This window comes from Chrysochloris asiatica, unplaced genomic scaffold (assembly GCF_000296735.1).
Source record: "Chrysochloris asiatica unplaced genomic scaffold, ChrAsi1.0 scaffold00124, whole genome shotgun sequence".
In the NCBI taxonomy this organism is placed as follows: Eukaryota; Metazoa; Chordata; class Mammalia; order Afrosoricida; family Chrysochloridae; genus Chrysochloris; species Chrysochloris asiatica.
The window spans coordinates 5,341,010-5,356,946 of NW_006408642.1; the positions used below are offsets into that span (position 1 = coordinate 5,341,010).

The window sequence follows — 15,937 nt, forward strand, 5'->3', positions numbered from 1 at the left end:
AAGAACAAGGCTCCAGGAATTGAGAGAATACAAATGGAAATCTTTCAACAAAATGATACAGCACTGGAGGCACTCAACTTACCACTGCCAACAAATTTAGAAAACAACTATCTGCCCATTCCAATGAAAGATGATCCAATGGAATGCACAAATCCCTGGGCTATATCGTTAACATTACATGCAAGTAAAATTTTGCTAACTATAATTCAAAAAGGGCTGCAACAGTACATTGACAGGGAACTACCAGAGGTTCTAAGCTGGATTCGGACAAGGACATGAAACAAGGGATATCATTGCTGACGTCAGATGGATCTTGGCTGAAAGCAAAGAATATCCTGAAGATGTTTACCTGTACTTTATCGATTATACAAAAGTCAGCTGCTAACCAAAAGTTTGGAGCTTTGAACCCACATAAAGGCTCTGAGAGAAAAAAGACCTGTTGATCTGTTTATGGAGCTAAAGATACCTTATGGGGCAGTGATACTCTGTCACATTGGGTCACAGTGACTCAGAATCAACTCTATGGCACCAAACAACATAGTTGTTGTTATTGTTAAGTGCCATCGAGTCAATTCTGACTCATAGCAACCCTTTATATGGTTTCCAAGGAGTGACTGGTGCATTTGAACTGCCAACCCTGAGGTTCAAACCAACCTTGCTCTCCAGTGCTTATCCTACAGCACCACACCAGGACTCTAACAACATAATAAAATTATGATAATCATTTCGCAGAAGAGAATATAAAATCCATGAACATTTTTACAAAAACATTTAATCTCCTCTCAAGTTTTCTCTGAAGGTACGTTAGTATAAAGAAATTATAAACTTTAATGTAGATTATAATTTTCTAATTTAAAACACTCATGCATTTAATTTGATAATTTCCTATGCTTCTAAACACTTCTGGTTGCTATTGTAGATGGAGAATCAGACTACTTATGGATATTTAGCCACTGAAAACTTTATGAATAGCAATGGAACATTGTCAGGTGTAGTCCTGGAAGATAAAACATTATGAAGACTACCAGAATCTTGTCAGCTATATATTGGAAGAAGAGTCTGTCACAGTGGAAGGCACTCAAAATATGACTGGAGTAAAGGTGCCTCCTCAAAGTTTACCATAATGACATGACAGAGTAAAGCTTTAAGGACTTTCATTTGCTGATGGGGCACAACTCTAAATGAGGAGCAACAGTTTCAAACATCCATTAATAATTAGAACATGAGAGATACAGAAGTATAAATCTAGGAAATTTGAAAGTTGTCAAAAATGAAATGGAACACATAAAGATCAACATGGTAGGCATTAGTGCAGGTCCTGATGTGGACCTGTAGGATAAGCACTGGACTGCTAACCACAAGGTCAGTGGTTCAAACCCACTGACTGCTCCCTGGAAACCTTATTCAGGGTCACTATGAGTTGGAACTGACTCAATGACACTTAACAACAACAGGCATTAGTGAGCTGTAATGGACTGGTATTGGTCATTTTGAATCTGAAAATCATATGGTTTACTATGCCGGGAACAACAAATTCAAGAGGAATGGCATATCATTCATCATCAAAAAGAATATTTCAAGATCTGTCTTGAAGTGCAATTCTGCTGTGATGGAATAATATTCATATGTCTACAGGAAGACCAGCTAATACTACCATTCTTATTCAAGTTTATGAACCCACCACTAAAGCCAATGATTATGAAATTGAAGAATTCTGTCACCTTCTTCACTCTGAAATTGATCAAACATGCAATCAAGATGTATTGATAATATTGGAATACAAATATTAGAAACAAAGAGGAAGGCTCAGTAGCTGGAAAATATGGCCTTGGTGATAGAAACAATGCTGGATATTGCATGATAGAATTTTACAAAACCAATGACTTATTCATTGCAAGTATCTTTTTTAAACAACGTCTAGATGAGATACATAGAAATCAAATTGACTACATCTGTGGAAACAGATGATGGAAAAAACCAATATCATCAGCTAGAGGTTAGACTGTGGAACAAACCATCAGTTGCTCATATGTAAGTTCAGGCTAAAGCTGAAGAAAATTAAAACGAGTCCACAAGAGTCAAAATATGACCTTGAACATATCCCACCTAAATTTAGAGACCATCTCAACAACAGATCTGACACATTAGACATTAATGACCAAAGGCCAGAAGAGCTGTGGGATGACATCAAGAACACCATAGAGGAAGAAAGCAAAGGGTCATTAAAAAGACAGGAAAGAAGAAGAAAAAAAGACCAAAATGGATGTCAGAAGAGACCCTTAAACTTGTTCGCCAATATAGATATGCTAAAGCTAATGGAAGAAATGAAGAAATAAAAGATCTGAACAGAAAGTTTCATAGGGCAACCTGAATAGACAAAGTCAAGTATTATAATGAAATGTGCAAAGACCAGGTGTTAGAACATCAAAAGAGAAGAACATGTCCAGCATTTTCTAAGCTGAAAGAATGGAAGAATAAATTCAAGCCTCAACTTGAAATATTAAAGCATTCCTGGTGTGTTGCTGTAGGATAGGCATTGGACCACAAGGTCAGTTTAAGCTTCAAGGTCAGCAGTTCAAGCTCACTACCCGCTGCTCCTCAAAAACCCTATACAGGGTTGTTATGAGTTGGAACTGACTCGATGGTACTAAACAACAACAACAGTGGTCAAAATATTGAATGATGCAGAAAGCATCCAAAGAAGATAGAAGGGATATCCAGTCACTGTACCAAAAAAAAAAAAAGTGTTCAACCATTTCAAGAAGTAGCATATGATCAAAAAACATTGGTACTGAAGGAAGAACTCCAAGGTGCACTGAAGGCATCGGTGGAAAACAAGGCTCCAGGAATTTACAGAATACAAATAGAACTCTTTCACCAAACTGGTGTAGCACTCACTCATCTATGCCAAGGAATTTGGAAAAATAACTGGCCAACTGATTGGAAAAAACTCATATTTGTGACCGTTCCATTACTGAAGATAATTTTTAAATGCTGTGGCAGTACATTGACAAAGAACTGCCAGAAAATCAAGCTGAATTCAGCAAAGGATATGAAATGAAAGATGTCATTGCTGATGTTAGATGGATCCTGGCTGAAAGCAAGGAATACCAGGGAGATATTTGCTTGTGTTTTATTGACTACGCAAAGACTTTTGACTGTGTGGATCATTATAAACTATGAATAGCATTGCAAAGAATGGGTATTCAAGAACACTTAATTGAGTCTGTACATAGACCAAGAGGCACTCATTTGAATAGAAAAAGGAGATACTGAATAGTTTAATATTATGAAAGGTGTGCACCAGGGTTGTACGCTTTTGCCATATTTATTAAATCTATATGCTGAGCACATAATCTGAGAAACTGAATTATATGAAGTATGTGGCATAAGGTTTGGAGAAAGACTCATTAATAGCCTGTGATATGCAGATTGCTGCATATCAGTATTACTTGCTGGAAGCAAAAAGGACTTAAAATACTTACTGAAGAAGATCAAAGACCATAAACTTCAGTATGAATTTCACCTGAATGTAAAGAAAGCAACAATCCTCGCAAGTGAATTAATAAATAACATATTGACAAATGGAGAAAACATTGCTGTTGTCAAAATTTTCATTTTTCTTGGATCCACAATCAACACTCAATGAAGCAGGAGTCAAGAACTTAGACAACATATTGCACTAGGCAAATCTGCTGCAAAAGATACCTTTAAGGTGTTCAAGAGCAAAAATACCAGTTTGAGGACTGAGGTGCATCTGACCCAAGTCATGGTATTTTCTATGGTATTTCAATTTTCAATGGTATTTCAGTATGTATGTGAAAGTTGGACAATGAATAATGAAGATTCTAAAATTGATGCATTTAAGTTATGATGTTAGAAAATAATAATGAAAGTACCATGGACTGCCAAAAGAACAATCAAGTCTATGTTGGAGGAAGTACAGCCAGAATGCTCCTTAGGAACTAGGATGGCAAGACTTCATTTTTCATACTTTACGCATGTTATTAGGAGAGACCAGTCCCTGGAGGACATAATGCTTGGTAAAGTGAAGGATCAGCAAACGAGAGGAAGGCCCTCAAGAGGATGAGTTGACACAGTGGCAGTAGCAATGGGCTCGTGTGAAACAATTGTAAGGTTGACACAGGACTTGGCAGTGTTTTGTTCTGTTGTATCTAGGGTTACTATAAGTCAGACCTGACTGAATGGCACACACAACAACATGCTTTTAAGCTCTTCTGATCCCATTGCATGTGCTACTCAATAGTTACAGGTCAGAAGTTTTTTAATTCTCTACGGCACTTAACAACAACAAATGATGTAGCATAATGGATTACTAGCTGGGCTGCTAACAACAAGGTCATCAGTTCCAATGTACCAGGTTCCATGGGAGAAAGATGAGGCTTTCTACTCCTGTAAAGATTTACAGCCTTGGGAATCCTCTACTGGGTCGCTATGAGTTGGAACCAAACCAACAGGACGTAACCACCAACAACCAAGCACTGGAATGAACTGTCAGTTTGAACAGCAAGGTCAGCTGTTCAAACCCACCAACCTCTCCTCAGGATCGCTATAAGTTGGAACCAACTGAATGGCACTAAGAACAGAGCTTACTTAAAATCATCTGTTTTCACATAAGCCAACGAAACTGAACTCGTGTGTTTTTTTCTTTCTTTTACTGAGATCTTAATTGTTGTTATTGTTATTGTTAAATGCTGTTGAGTTGGTGCTGACTCATAGTGATCCTATATAGGGTTTCCAAGGAGTTGCTGGTTCGTTTAAACTGCTGACCTGGTTTGCAGTTTGAACTGGCCTTGTGATCCAGTGTTTATCCTACAGCACCACACCAGGACTCTGTAGCAAGGTTTATTTTAAAGATATTAAATGTCAGAATTATATAAGGAGTCCCTGGGTAGCACAGATAGTTAATCTTTCAACTACTAACTGAAAGGTTGCCAGTTCGAACCCACCTAGAGGTGCCTTGGAGGACAGGTCTAGAAATACGCTTAATGAAGGTCACAATCTTGAAAACTCTATGGAGCATTTCTACTCAGTACTTACACGTGGGATCATCATGAGTTGGAATCAACTCAATGACAACTAATGAAAACATCATTCAATATAGATTGAGAAATTTATTCAATTCATCTATGTGTGTTCATGGGTACTGGTGTGGCCCTATAGAGTAAACACTGAGCAGGTCAGCAGTTCAAACTCACCAGCCACTTTGTGGAGAAAGATGAGGCTTTCTGCTCCCTCAAAGATTTACAGCCTCAGAAATGCTATGCAGGGTTGCTATGAATTGGAATCAACTTGATGGAAGTGGGTTATTTAGTGTTTAAAGAGCCCTGGTGGTGCTGTGGGTTAGGTGTTGGGCTGGTAACCACCTGGTCAGTGGTTCAAACCCACCAGCCGCTCTGTGGTAGTAAGGTGAGGCTATCTGCTACCTTAAAGATTTACACTCTTGGAAACTCTATATAGGGACAGTATGAGTCAGTATCAACAAGATGGCAATGGATTTGGATCTATAATTCAGAGTTGTAAAATAACTTCCATAGAATATGGTGAAGATACTTCTATGTACAGCTTTCCATTGAAGAAAGCACAAATGTTTCCCTTCAGTAACAGTATTAAAAGACTCTGGTGTGGTACTGTAGGATAAACATTGGACCACAAGTTTGGTTTGAACTGCAGGGTTGGTGGTTCAAATTCACCAGTCACTTCTGGATGAGTCAAAACTGACTCAACAACACTTAACAACAATAAAGAGAGGTGCTTTCCCTCAATACTTTTAGTCTGTGAGCAAATGAGGTTCATGAAGTGTCAAGCAGTGCCTGGATCTCCTACTCATATTATGAGAGAAACATTACTTGGCAGCCGAGTACTGGTGTGGCGCTGTAAAATAAGCACTGGACTTATAGCCACAAGGTCAGTGGGTCAAGTCCATTTGCTGCTTCTCGGAAATCCTATGCTGGTTATGTGCCATGGAGTCGGTTCCGAGTCATAAAGACCCTACATAGGGTTTCCATGGCTGTAAATCTTTACAGTAGCAGAAAGCCTCATCTTTCTTCTGCTTAACAGCTGGTAGATCTGAACTGCTGACCTTGCATAGCAGCCCAACTGGTAACCACTATGCTACGAGAGCTCCTTGGAAACCCTATACAGGATCACTGAGTTGGAACTCGCTTGAAAATGGCACTAACAATTATTTGACAGCAGGGAAACGGCACCAAGATGGAAGAATGAATAAAACTTAAGAAGCAACCAATGTCTCTTTGCCAAAGATAAAAGTGTCTGACAAACACTGGAAAGTACTATGGAGTAGATGGAGTGAATATGGATGTAGTGGATTAAGTAAACTCAGTTTCGCACATTCTGGGTTTGAGGTGCTTGTAGAATATATTGTGCCTCCGAGTGGTGCAAACCGTTGAAAGGTTGAAAGACCTCACATAGGCACCTCGGAAGAAAAGACTGGCAATCTACTTGGGGGAAAAAAACAAAAACACCACACACATTGGAAACCCCACTGAGCAGTTCTACTCGACTGCAGGACTAGTAGGATATCCGGGTGACTGTATCAGGAGTGGAGTCCTGGTGTGGCACTGAGGAAAAAATACGCTAGACAGCAAGGTCAGCAGTTCAAACCGACCAGCTGCTCTTCGGAAACCCTATGCAGGGTCGCTATGAGTCGAAACAGACTCGGCTGCACTTAACAACAACGTATCGACTGGATAGGGATTCCAAGTGTGTACTTGGAATGCAGTCATAAGGTCATCGATAGGCAGTGGTCTTTGCGAACAGCTTGGGCTTGCGGAGGCCAATGGGTCTTTGGGAGGTCTGAACTAGCGGTAAACCGGCCAGTCACCCTGGCCAGCCGCTGCAGTCTTAAGGGGCCACAAGAGATGCTTCCCGAGTGCGCCTGACTAACTGGGTTCACTGTCCTTCCGCCTGTTAGGCCCAGGCGCAACAGGCAGGCCCAAGCTGCGCAGACCCCACTTCCGCTTCCGGCCCCGGGCAGAGCTGGTGGGCGGTGAGGGGCGGGGCCGAGGGCTGTAGGCGCATGCCTGAAGGAGTAGCGTTTGCGCTGTTTGTGGGCGCCAGCCAGTGGTTGCGGCTGGGCTCCACGGGGCGAGGAGGTTCTGCTTCGGGCGGATGCGACGGCCGCCTCCTCCGGGCCCTGCGGAGGCCCAAGGGTGTGAAGTCGAAGCTCGCTGCCTGAGGAAGCGAGGCCGGAGAGCTGCGTCTGAGTCAGGCGAGGCGGGAGGTTGCGGCCCTGAGACCGGGGGGCGTGAGGAGAACAGGCCGAAGAGGAGAATGGTGACCCGGGTGTCTGGGAGTGAAGAGGTGGAAAATGAGACCTCAGGTGAGGTGTCTGGGCCTGGGAAGGCCGCAAGGCGGGGAGTGGAGGGTATGGGAGGCCTGACGGGAGACCCAGCGCGCCTGACAAGTGCAGATTGACCCACCCTAGAAGCAGCGAAGGCGGCCAAACTCCCCTTGCAGTCGGGAAGATACAGTAAGAAAGCACTCAGTGGGCGTTTCCTTCCTATCTTTCATGCCTCGGCCTGTCGACCCCATCGCCATCTTTGTTTCCCTACTTGTCCTTAACCTTAATCCGCCTCAGTTTACTGCACATGATGCACTTGATGAGGAGAGGAAAAACGGGGTTTTTAGAGGCGTTTGTCCCATTAGGAGCCCTTGGTCGGAATTCCTGTAGGGGAAATTCATCTTAATAACCCTTATGGCTCGTGTGAAGTGCCGCAAGGGGTTATCCATCTGCCTTTGAATGTATACAAGGCTTAACTGAAAATTGGGCTTTTCATTGGAAAACAAAATATGCTTCCATACAGCTATTTGGGGAAATAAAAATGGGTGGCTTCCCAAGTTTTAATTTTTATAAGTGGAGTTCCTTTTTCCTCCTTAATGTAAAGTATTTTGTTGTGTTTTGTTGTTTAATCAGCCAAGGAAAAAAGACAAGTTACTGAAGCCTCAAGTGATGATCCACAGCCAGGAAATGACCTGGTAAGGAAGGAATCATTAACCAGTTCGGAATCTTTCCAAACAGTGGAGTGCAGTGAATTTCAACATATGGCTTTTTTGCAGTCTTGTGGTAAGGAAGGTTTGGCTGAAGGTATTGGAAGAAGAATTCAACTTAAAAAACGTAAAACTTCAGAGAGTCTACCTGTCAAAATAACTGAAAAGAAAGCTCCACAAAATATTAAGGTTGAATTCCAAAATGAACTGTGCAAGAATACTCCAAAATATTCTTGTAACAGCTTGTCACCTGGAGTAGAAAATAATTCCATTTTAAAGTTACATGATTGTAATTGTTTCCCCCATTTTAAGGGTTATAATGATGAAAACAGCCTTGAATATAAACCTGATGATGGATGTATTCACGTAGCAGAAAATTCCTCAAAGAAAGACAATCTTAAAAGTCTTAGAGAGAAGAATGATGAAAATAATATTCAACTTTCACAGACTAAAGAAAACTTAATGGGAGTAAATACATTATTGCGTGAAGAAAGTGATTTATACCAAAATACAAATGATGACTTGCTTCCTTGCCTTCAAAGTGAAAAAAATAAATATTTAACAGAGGATAGCAGTATTGGGAGGAAACCCAGGAAAAAGATGAAGTTGTCCGAAAAAGGAGATGAAACAGTTCTTGAGATGAACTTCTCCAATTTAAATAACAAGCCTGAGTTGGTGTTAAGAGAAAACCACATTTGTGCTGAATGTAAAGAAGTAGGTATTTTACAGAATGAAAAAGGCTCTGTTAAAGTTTCAAAGAAAGTAAACCATAACATACCCTTCCCAATGGATCATTCATTAAGCCTCCCAGAAGCAGAAGGGAAAAAAACAAGTCCTGAACATCATGTAAAGGCTAAATTTCAGAAAATTCTTGACCCACTTTTAAAAGAAACAAAGACTGATTCAGAGATCCTCGTATGTAAAAATGCGGAGCCAGAAGAATGTTTAAAGTCAGTGAAAAGTTCAACAGTGAAATCACCCACTGGTACATCTGGTCTTTCTAATTATCATCATATTGAAAGATCCTCACAGGAAGAGCTGGGAAATGAAGATGAAGAATCAAAGTTAAGCTGCCACAGAACAATACCAATGACTGGTAAAAGAACTTGGCCTTGTTACTCGTGTGCTAGAATATCTGTCCTCTGTTGGAAAAAGACTTCCGTGCCAGAATCGAATTTATTTCTTTCTGGGTCTAGAGAAAGTTTTACTCAAGATGATTTTCTTAAACACCCAACAAAGACGGACTTAACTGATACCAAAGTATTATTACAGAGATCCGCAACAGAAACAAACGTAGAATTTTCAAGTCAAGAACAATTGAATTCTGATGTAAATTATCTCTCTTCAGTTTCTGCAATAGAACCTATAATCAGTGATGATAAAAAAGTGAGATCAGAGAATCTGAGCAGAAGTGGGCCAGAGGTAGTTTCAGATACTGCTGAAGGTTTTCAATTAATTAATGTGACTCAGAGCATGACAGGATGTAAAAAAAAAGACATAGGGAATTTAGTAAAACCTAATTTAACAGTGGCTTCCCAGGATGGTCAGGAAACAAATAACTATACAGGCAAAACTATTAATCGAAAAGCATGTATCGCTAAGCCGACGCTTGTGGTTCCAGATTTGGTGAAAATACTGAACACAAGACGACTGACTAATTTTAAAATTCCTTTACTTAAGAACAAAGCAGAAAAAAGAAAAATAAATATCAAGTCATCAGAGAGAGAAGCTTATAGTCCCCTTGAACTTCTTGACAATTTGTCTGTAGAGATAAGACAGTATAGGAGTAAAGAAAATGTCTCCACAGTAACTTCAGGACCTCAGTCTTGGAGCATACAAAACAGTATAACTCCAGTGCAAGTGAGTTCTGATTCATTCTACAGTAAGAAATCCTATAGTTTATCTTCAAGCTCCTCAAAGCATAGTAATAATAAGCCATCTAATCACATCTCCGAACTAGGCAACATTGTATCTAACAAGGAAGCTGTTTCTCTCACAGATGAATATAATACTTTTTTTTGTGATCCTGGGTGTGTAGAGAAAAGTACTGCCTTCTGTTCTAATGAAAAAGACACATTTGAGCCTGTTTGCTCTGAAGATAGTGGTAAAAAAGTGAGTAAGAGCTTTTCAGAAATTAAAGTGGAGTTTCCAGACATTCTTAAAGCATATGAAGATGATGTCCTCTTAATTGATGTAATTCAGGATGACCCAGACCTCTTTGGAGTTTCCAATGAAGGGGAGCTTTCTTTTACTTCAGAAGTCCCCGTGATAAACTCAGAGCCCAATGTTCCTGAAGTGAACCAAACAGAAGACGCCAAGCACATGGAACTTCCAGGAAAAAAAGAACCAAGTGATGACTTGAGGTATGCATGTTCAAGTTTAGCTCTTTGGTGCCGATATTTGTTGGGGTTTCAACAACACTTTAGACTCTTGGATGTCACTAATTTTTTAGTTGTCATTCATGCTCCATTATTTAACACAGTCATTTTTTAAATGTATTCCTGAGTCCCAGAAATGTTCTTAAGGTAAAATTTTCAGTAGAAATAAAGGATCATATGTATCTTGGAAAATATAATGGAGCAGCTTGGTTATGTGCCATGGAGTCGGTTCGACTCTTAGTGACCCTGTACAGGGTTTCCGAGGCTGTAAATCTTTACGGGAGCAGAAAGCCTCATCTTTCTCCCATGGAACAACTGGTAGTTTCGAACTGCTGACCTTGAGCTTTGCAGTCTGATTCGTAACCACTATGCTACCAGAGCTGTAATGGAGCAGATTAGCTATTTAAACTACTATTCATAGTAGTAGTTAAAGAACCTACAAATTAAAGAACCTAAAAATTTAACTTTTGAAAGTAATCTCAGTACTTAAAAAGCCATTTCATAAATCATCACCTTATAAAGGATGATGGTTTTAGTATAATGATTAATTGTTCTCAAATAGGGCTAGTTTGCTGAGGGAACTTTAAATGGAGCCTTGTAGTAACTCTTCATGCTCTGGAGGTTAATCTATTTGATGACCCAAATCTTATTTAATGTGATGTCACATACTGAACTTTTACCATTCTTCAAACTCTAATTTATATTAGTATGTAGCAATACTTTAATGTTTTGTGAGCAGATTTAAAAGGAAAAATGTAAACACTTTTTACTAAAATTCAAGGTATATAATTTGAATGTGTCTGGCATTTTTAAATTCTAGTCTCTTTTATAATAACATACTCATCTTGATGTTCCTAGTATTGTAAGAAATTTAACTTATCACCAAATAGAGTGCTTTCTATATGTCAAATAGGAGAACCAAGAACTTTATTATTAATTTTTGACCACTCAATAATGTAGAATGGTATGCTGTCCATTTTAAAGATGCAGTGGGGGGATGAAGATGACAGGTCACATTGCTAGTAACAACCTGGATTTGAACCCAGGTCTGTCATGCTCTAAAACTAATGGTTAAGAGTTTGACCTTTGCAATATGATCTAGGTTTTTAAATCTTCTTGACACTTACTAGTTATGTGACTTTTGGGGCAAATTAAATTTCACCTTATTTGTAAAACGAGAAAGCTCTTGCTTTGGAGTTGTGAGGATTAAATCAAAGAATGGATGGATAAGGTTTTAGCCTGGCACTGAACACAAATATAAGAGTTCAATAAAAGAAGTTTTGTATTTTTAAACTATAGGTTTGTTTGTTTTACTCTTGTTACGTCATGCTTTCTTTGTTCTTGGAATACAAAGGAAAAATATAACAACTCTTGCATACAAGTGTTGGCCTACAAACTATTGGCAATGAGCTACATTCAGCCAAAAGTGGAGAAAGATAAGGGATAAATGAAAAGTTGTGATTATACAAAAATGATTAGTGTGAAAGGAGGTGAAAATCCCACCACCCGAAATAACAGATTAATTGCTTATAATTTGTATGCACAATTCTTGGCATCTATGTAGGCATATATTGTTTTTGGTACACATTGGGCTAACCTCAGGATCGGTAGTTTGAATCCACCAGCTACTCTGAAGGAGGAAAATAAGGCTTTCTGTGGTCATGAAGATTTACAGCCTTAGAAACCCTATACAGGGTCAGGATCCCTATGAGTTGGAACTTGCTTGATTGCACAGTGTTACATATACACGGATATAATTTTTTTTAATTGGCTCATTCTGTTATTAATAGAAGCATCCATTTTACTTGTATGTAAATAGAGGTACAGGTGGGGGACAATGAAGTGAAATTAAAGGAATTGCTGAATCAATATATTAATATATTTCTTTGATACATGCCTAGATGTTCTCTCTAAAGTTAATAAGAACCAAAAAAAAAAAAAAAAAATCCATTGCCATCGAGTCACTTTCAACTCAGCAATCCTGTAGGACAGAACAGAATTGTCAAACATTTCCAGAGCTGTAAACCTTTACAGAAGCCTACTGCATATCCTTTTCCTGTGGAGTGGCTGTTGCCCTTAAGTGTCACTGAATCGGTTCCATCACATAGCGATCCTGTATAAGGTTTCCAAGGAGCCCCTAGTGGGTTTGAGCCACTGACCTTGTGGTTAGCAAACCAGTCCTTATCTTACAGTGTCATACCAAGACTCCTGTGGAGCGGCTAGTGGATTAGAAAGTTAATGGTGGTAGTGATTATGTGCTACCGAGTCAGGTCTGACTCATAGCAATCCTTTCCTCAGTCATCTCTTTAAAGTAACAAATGGAACAGTATGAATAAACTTCATTCTGATTTTTACTTTTTTCTGCTCCAGGTCACATAGATAATTGTTTCTTGTTTTTACTGAAATACACAGTATTGTACTTGATAAAAAGGTTGTATGTAATATCAGGAGACATAGCACCACATAGAATGGTATCAGACTAGGGAGCTTCTGACCCAGTGAACTGGATGCTGTAATCATGGCTTCTCTTATCTGCAGAATAATTACCCCTAGGAAATGTATAGCAGCCTTATTCAGTAACAATCTGTAAATGAATAAATAAATGAGCATTGACAATAATTAGCCAGTTGACGTCTCAAGGAGGCATTTAACAATCTGAAGTAGTCTTGAGCAATGGTTTTTAAACTTTTTCTGCTAGTCATTCTAGAGTAGTCATCTTCAAACAGTAAAAGATGTTTTACCTTGTGATCTAGTACATACCTTACAAATATATAAGATAACAGATTTACAAAACAATAGTTTCCATACTACAAGTGATATAATTACATGTTTTGTATTTTATTCTGTTTCTTTTCTTTTTTTTTTTTTGATATTCCTGGTTGGGATCCACTAGATAGATTTTTATCAGCCACTTGAAAAATGCTGAAGCTCTGGTAGCGTAGTGGTTACGAATCGGGCTGCGAACCTTACGGTCAGCGGTTCAAAACTACCAGCTGCTCCGCGGGAGAAAGATGAGGCTTTCTACTCCCGTAAAGATTTACACCCGTGAAAACCCTGTACAGGGTCGCTATGGGTCGGAACCGACTCAACGGCATTTAACAACAACAACAACAAGTAGAGGATAGACTTGATATAATATGCTATCTCAGTGCTGCTGTAACAGAAATATCACATATGGATGCCTTAAACAAATTTATTCTCCCACAGTTTAGGAGGCCAGAAGTCCAAATTCAGAGCACAAGCTCTGTAGTAAGGTCCTGTCTCCTTTCAGCATCTATAGGTCCAACATTCCTTGAAGATCATCATGTGGCATGGCTTCAGTCTTTCCTTGGATCTAGGTTTCATCACAGTATAGGGACTCCAAGTCCAAAGGACACAATTTCATTCCTTACTCTTCTTACTTGGTGGTAATAGATCCATTTGAGCTCTGCTTGCCTGTTTAATCTTTTGTATCTCAAAAGTGATTGATTCAAAAAACAACCTAATCCTGTAGATTGCATCTGACCTTATTAACATAGAAGTGTGAATTTATAACACATAGGATAATTAGATCAGGGCACATTGCATAAGGGGAGTGATTATATCATGAAGGTGATCCTTACATCTTAACTGCTACACCACTGAGAATCCTAGCTCAGCCAAGCTGACACATAAACTGTAGCTCATATATGGGTAGTACTTCAGACTTGACTTCAACCTCTCTTATTCCCCTCTCCTTTTAGCTTTGATTTTCTTTTTTTTCTTCTGTACTGTACTTCTCTAATCTCACCCACGTCTGTTTTTGTTTTATATCCTTCATGTTTTCCCTTTCTACTCTCATCCTCACTTTATCAGTGCCAAACTCTTAACTTTTGTCTCCATCAGTGTAAAACTAAAATACAACTTAGGTGGAGTATAGTTTTGTTTATGATCTCTTTTTAATTTAGGTTCATTGAACTTCTTTGTGACTCTCAAATTCAAAAGAAAAGTAAAATGTATGTAAGAGTAGCACATCAATTTCAGCTTCTTTGTTATTCATTATACAAAAAATTTTCTTGTACCTGTGTAAGCTTCCAGCAATATACATACTGGCTTATTTTACCTATTCATGAATGGAACTTCCAGGATAACTAGAAACTCCAGAAATATCCCTGTCCTTCACTTCTGTATTTATTGGGTCACTTAATCCTATTCAGAGGAGCACAGTGGCTCCTTAAGATAAACCTTGGACTGTGAACAACAAGGTTAGTGATTTGAACCCACCAGCCACTCCACTGGAGAAAGAAGAGGTTTTTCTGCCCCTGCAAAGATTTACAATCTCGGAAACCTACACAACATTGGTGAGTCCAAACGGACTTGACAGTATTTAGCAACAATCCTATTTATGCTTTTACCTTAGTATCTATTACTGTTCTCTTCAGTTCTCACTGCTATTATCATATTCATCTTCTTCATAGATTATTTTCATGGTCTTGTATTTATTTTTCCTGAAGTCTTAGTGTATCCTTTGTCATAGTGGTATTTAGAAATTGATATGCCAACGACTGCTTACAGTGCTTAAGTGGCCCTTAGCCACCTGAGGATTCTTAAGTGCTTGGCATGGCTTTTTAAGATTAATGGATCTGCATTCAAGTCCTTCTTTGACAGTGGTGATATCAAACAAAGTAGAACATAGGGTGAATTTGAACTTTATCCATAGAGCAAGTAGGAATTCCCTAGACTTTCAGATACAGAATTTGATCCGATTATATTTTTTAAATCATTGTACCTGTAGTATCTGTACTGCAAAACACAAGGTCAGCAGTTCAAGTCTACCAGCTGCTCTATAAAGGGTCACTATCAGTCAGAACCCACTTAGCAACAACAGCAACACCTGTATTATGGGAAATAAGGACTCCTAGTGTGCTGTAGGATCAGCACTGGATGGTGAACCACAAGGTTGGAAACCCACCAGCTGCTTCTCGGAAACCCTATACAAGGTTGCTATAAGTCGAACTGACTCTTATGCATTTAACAACAACAACAATGAGAAATAAACTGGTATGGAGCTATTTGAATAATTAAACTCAAAGGATGTGGTGACTTCAAACACAGGAGCAGGAGCGGGTGTGAAGAACATGAATGGGTCTGAGAGAGATTCAGGAAGTGAAGATGCATTAGTCAGAGGGCAGCGATTTATTTTATCTCTAAAAATATTACCTACCATTCATCTCAGATGTTTTTAGGTGCCATTGAGTCTGTATTGATTCATAGCGACCTTATGCACATCCGAAGGAAGCATTGCCTGATTCTGGGACAACCTCAACATTGTTACATGATTGAGCCCATTGATGCTGCCACTTTGCCAGTCCATCTTGCTGGGGGTCTTCCTCTTTTTCTCTGACCCTCCACCTTACCAAACATGATATCCTTCCCCAGCGACTGGTCCCTCCTGACAATATGTCTAAAGTATGTGAGACGAAGTTTGGCCATGCTGGCCTCCAAGGAGCATTCTGGCTACACTTCTTCCAACACAGATCTGTCAGTTCTTTTGGCAGCCCATGGCAGTT

At 39.3% G+C, this 15,937-nt stretch overlaps 1 protein-coding gene across 1 annotated transcript in view; it reads left to right on the forward strand.

The window, feature by feature from the left end:
• The first annotated feature begins 7,152 nt into the window (after positions 1 to 7,152).
• TOPAZ1 (testis and ovary specific PAZ domain containing 1) overlaps positions 7,153 to 15,937 on the forward strand; it is a 109,626-nt gene continuing 100,841 nt past the window's right edge. The window contains exons 1-2 of the mRNA XM_006868775.1: positions 7,153 to 7,363; positions 7,958 to 10,394. Coding sequence (XP_006868837.1) covers positions 7,153 to 7,363; positions 7,958 to 10,394 — 2,648 coding nt within the window. The remainder of the gene's footprint in view (positions 7,364 to 7,957; positions 10,395 to 15,937) is intronic.